Consider the following 4,573-nt stretch of genomic DNA (forward strand, 5'->3'; position numbering starts at 1 on the left):
GCATAACAGCAGCAGTATAACAGCAACAGCATAACAGCAACAGCATAACAGCAGCAGCATAACAGCAACAGCATAACAGCAACAGCATAACAGCAGCAGCATAACAGCAGCAGTATAACATCAGCAGCATAACAGCAACAGCATAACAGCAGCAGTATAACAGCAGCAGCATAACAGCAGCAGTATAACAGCAACAGCATAACAGCAACAGCATAACAGCAACAGCGTAACAGCAGCAGTATAACAGTGTAATGCAGCGCTTAACCTCCGCGTAAAAACCAACGTAAAAACTTGGGACGTTGCGCTACACGGAATGAATGACACGACGTCACATCCGCCCCTGGGGCGCCCATGACGTCCTTGTGGCGCCCATGACGTCCTTGTGGCACCCACGACGTCTTTGTAGCGCCCATGATGTCCTTATGGCGCCCGTCCCTTGGCTTGAGCATTAGCTTATCACTGGGAGTGTGCCACTATTTGGACAATGAACCATTCTGTTTTACAGGTGTTCGTTCCGCGCAGCACTACCGGTGCAGGGTGCCCACAGCTGGCAGCAGTACTCGAAAGGAGGGAAGACGAAGGTATTTTTTGCCATTGTGTAGGTCATCCTGAGCCTTTAAAAGAGCGTATCAGCCCTCCGTGCAGATGGTACGTCCGTATTTTGACAGCAACAGTCAAGTGCAGGTGCAGGCTGTTCATTTATTTTCCCGACCAATCTACCCACCACATTTGTTGCCTGTGTCGGTCATTATGTGTTCTCCACACTCAGAGAAATCAAGATTTTGTCAAACTAGCGATGCACTCTTGTTTGCGCTTCCGGGTCATCCTGCTCCAGCTTAGCCCGGCAAACGTGCATTTCTATAATGCTCTATCCGCTCTCTGCTCGTGCTGTTGGTACGAAAGTGTCACTATTTGGACAATATGGCCCATTTATTTTTCTGGGTGCCAACGAAACCTTGCTATTCATCAGCACTCTGAGGTAATGAACAAATTGCCAATATATTTCTAAGACGTCTTATACGAGTTGCCGTTCTGTACATTTCAGTACTGGCGCCTTAACCTCTCCCAGTAGTTTAACTCTTCCATCCCTCTGATCCTGGAAGTGAAGGTTCGCTGGACTCCTTCCAGTTGCCGCACTGCGCCTAGTGTGAACGGGGTACAGAGCTGGCAGCAGTATTCAATAATTGGTATTACAAGGGCTCTGGAGAGTGTGATCATTGGTTCCGCTTCTCTTGTTTTGAACGTCCGTCAGATCCACCCCATCTGTCGCCTACCTCTTGCGGTTATTGCTGCTATGTAATCACCAAACTTGACCTGAGTATTCATCAACAGTCCTAGATCGCGAACGAGTCGTTTCACTTCGATTTCCGAGTTGTCAGGTGCTTAAGGTAGCGGTGCTCCATACCAGCTCTTCCGCTACCTCTGTAGCTCAGAACCTCAAACTTGGTCCCGTTGAACTGCATGTTGTTCACTTGGGCCAAGTCATATATTGCAGAGAGGTCTTCTTGCAACCTCTCACAGTCCCTCCTGTACGTGATGATCAATAGCATCCTGCATGGTGTCGTCCGCGAATGACGATGCAGTGGCGTAGTTCACTGCACCGCTTCAGTGCCGACACTTCTACTATATTCTACATCTATGTCGGAGATGTGAATGAGGAAAAGGATTGGGCCGAGTACCGTTCCCTGTGGTACTCCACTCCTCACACTAGCCTCGCTCGATATCGAGCCTCCTACAACTACAGCTTGTAGTCTTTCTGTTAGGAAGCTGTGGATCCATGCCAACAATTCACCTCCGACTCCCAGCAGTCTTAATTTTCTGAAGAGCACTCCATGGTCAACTTTGTCAAACGCTTTCGCGAAGTCCAAACAATACACACTGCATACACTCACAATAATATATAGGGTAACATGAGGCAGCGAGCCCACTGCGGGTCATGGGCCCATAGCGGGTTTCTCGCTAAGTATGGCACTTATTGGTCCGTGTTCTCTACCGCCGGTCGACAGTTTCACTGGGATGTGTGTACGGATTTACGTTTTGCTAAGTGTTTGCGTTATTAAGTTATTTGTGAATAACTGTTTTAGCCCAGATAAAATGTTTTTTGCTGCTAAATAAAATTGTTTTCGATTACTGTAGATGAAGCTTTTGAAATTACTCTGAATTATATTTTGAAAGTAATATTTATAGGGATAATTTTGAGATCAAGTTTAGACTATTAGCTTTTAAAATAAAATATTGACACGATATAAATTGAAATGATACCTAGTGGGGCAACGGGCCCATGGTGAAGTCTTGTGTTATGCATCATTAGATTTGTCTCAATGACCTTTTCAAAACTATGACTAGCTTTTTGAATTACAAATTACACTTCATATTGCATGATTTTTTTGATTTGCCGCCTCAAGGATGCAGGTTTAGTTTCTAGTTTTGCGTATTTATGACCCCTTATCGAGTTATATTGACTCATGCCTTGCCAAAAGTTGATTTCAGTCAACACCAATGAGCCAAAAGTTGCTGAGTTTTTATGGAGTTGGCTGAAATCACGATTAGGTACGAAATCTCTGCACATAATATCTGGATTATGGACGAAACTGGAACGAAGTTTTTTTCTGATCAACTAAATATATTTTTTCTAGTCAAGGATACATTTTTTCATGTCAAGGACGAATTTTTTATCGCAAGAATATATTTTTCAAGTCAAGGATATACATTTTTATGTCAATGAAATATTTTTATTCACGTCAGTGATAGATTTTTTAAGCCATGAGTATGTTTTTTTTCAAGCTAAGGATATTATTTTTTGAGTTGTTAATAAATGAATGAATGTCATATTTTCTATTACATTTTTCTTATTTTTAACTGTAAAGTGTTGTTTTACAATTTTTAAACAAAAAATATGCAATTGTGGTAAAGGGACCAAGGGTGGGTGCCTTGCCCCAAGCCCATGGGCCCATTGCCTCAGGGGTGGGGCAATGGGCCCATTTTGACACTTTTACAAAATAGTGTTTCATTAAAAACTGAATAACTCTATACGCGTCTAATTCACATCGTGCATTCTCATTAGTTGCACCTTTAAGCAAAACAAAGAACCACCTCGTATCAATTAAAACTTCATCAAAAATTTAGTTTAAAAAAAGGGGGGGGCGCTGCCCCATGTTGCCCTACTATGGTAAACATGCATGACCCGCACACAGAATACAAATGCAGTAGAAACATTGTACACAGTTACACACGCACAGCACACACATTATACACAGTTACACACGCACAGCACACACATTATACACAGTTACACACGCACATCACATACAGTATACACAGTTACACACGCCCAGCACCTACATTATACACATTTACACACGCGCAGCCCATACAATACATTATACACGCACAGCACACACATTATACACACAGTACACACCTAGTGAGTGTCTCCAGGGAAGATGTGTAGATGGCGCCTCCTACGTCGATGTGTACAGGAGCGGTGAACCTGAAACGTGCATCATTGAACAATGATTAATGATAAGTTAATCATAGCAACATTAGAGAATGATTTTGGCGTGCCAATCATTGCAACATCTAAGAATGACTATAATGATCAGTCAATTATTGCAACATCTATAAGAATGACTAATGATCAGTCAATCATTGCAACAATGTAGAATGATTAGAAATTGGCCAAATCAATGCATCATTAATAAATGATTAGTATTTGGCAAAGCATTAAATCATTAAAGGAAAATTTGATTGGTCAATCACACTGCCATCACGCATGACTATTGTCCATTTCAGGATCATTTTCAGACAATATTATACCTCATTATATATTATTCGTTCTTGCGAATCATCCTCCATCTCTTCTCGTTAAAATAACTATATTTTATAAACTATTTCAATTATAATTTGGTTCTTAATCATTTAATACCGCATTAGTGGCTTTTCATTATTTATCTTCCAAAAGAAAAATTTTTATAGTCTTCAAATACTTCGCAAATGCTTTAAAAAATTCAAAAGATTTCGCCCGATTATTTCCTGATTTCCTGCAAATGAAAATGCTAAGTCTATAATTCCTACGCCTGATTATCAAAATGTTTAATTGACTGCTATTAATAAGACATTTCTGAGAGCAAACTTCGAAATTATCCGCATTGCATCCGTAATTCATCCCAATTTTTATCAAAAATCCCAGCCGACTTCATCCAAAATCCCCACTGATCCCATCCAAAATCCCCGCTGATTTTATCCGAAATCCCCGCTGATTTTATCCGAAATCCCCGCTGATTTCAACCAAAATCCCCACTGATTTCAACCAAAATCTGCGCTGATTTCATCCAAAATCCCCAAATATTTCATCCAAAATCCCCGCCGATTTCATCCAAAACTCCTCCGATTTCACCCAGAACTCCCCATCTCTTCCCACTTTCTCTGAAACTCCCACTTTCAACAGAAATCAGCCAGATTCCCACCAAAATCCCCCAATTTTTCCCTGTGGGGACTCACTTGGACGCCGCAGCGACGGCGGGGATCCCGCAAATTTTGGGGGGAGGATGGGGGAGGTCTCTTATACACATCT

At 41.7% G+C, this 4,573-nt stretch overlaps 1 protein-coding gene across 1 annotated transcript in view; it reads right to left on the reverse strand.

Annotated features, from left to right (window-relative positions):
- The window catches only part of LOC108664361 (BTB/POZ domain-containing protein Tiwaz), an 11,639-nt gene extending 7,068 nt beyond the window's left edge, over window positions 1-4,571 (reverse strand). The window contains exons 1-2 of the mRNA XM_018150936.2: window positions 4,501-4,571; window positions 3,422-3,490 (exon numbers count right to left, since the gene is read on the reverse strand). Coding sequence (XP_018006425.1) covers window positions 3,422-3,490; window positions 4,501-4,571 — 140 coding nt within the window. The remainder of the gene's footprint in view (window positions 1-3,421; window positions 3,491-4,500) is intronic.
- Between the last annotated feature and the right edge of the window lie 2 nt (window positions 4,572-4,573).

Source organism: Hyalella azteca, unplaced genomic scaffold, assembly GCF_000764305.2.
Source record: "Hyalella azteca isolate HAZT.00-mixed unplaced genomic scaffold, Hazt_2.0.2 contig12079, whole genome shotgun sequence".
Classification (NCBI taxonomy): domain Eukaryota; kingdom Metazoa; phylum Arthropoda; class Malacostraca; order Amphipoda; family Hyalellidae; genus Hyalella; species Hyalella azteca.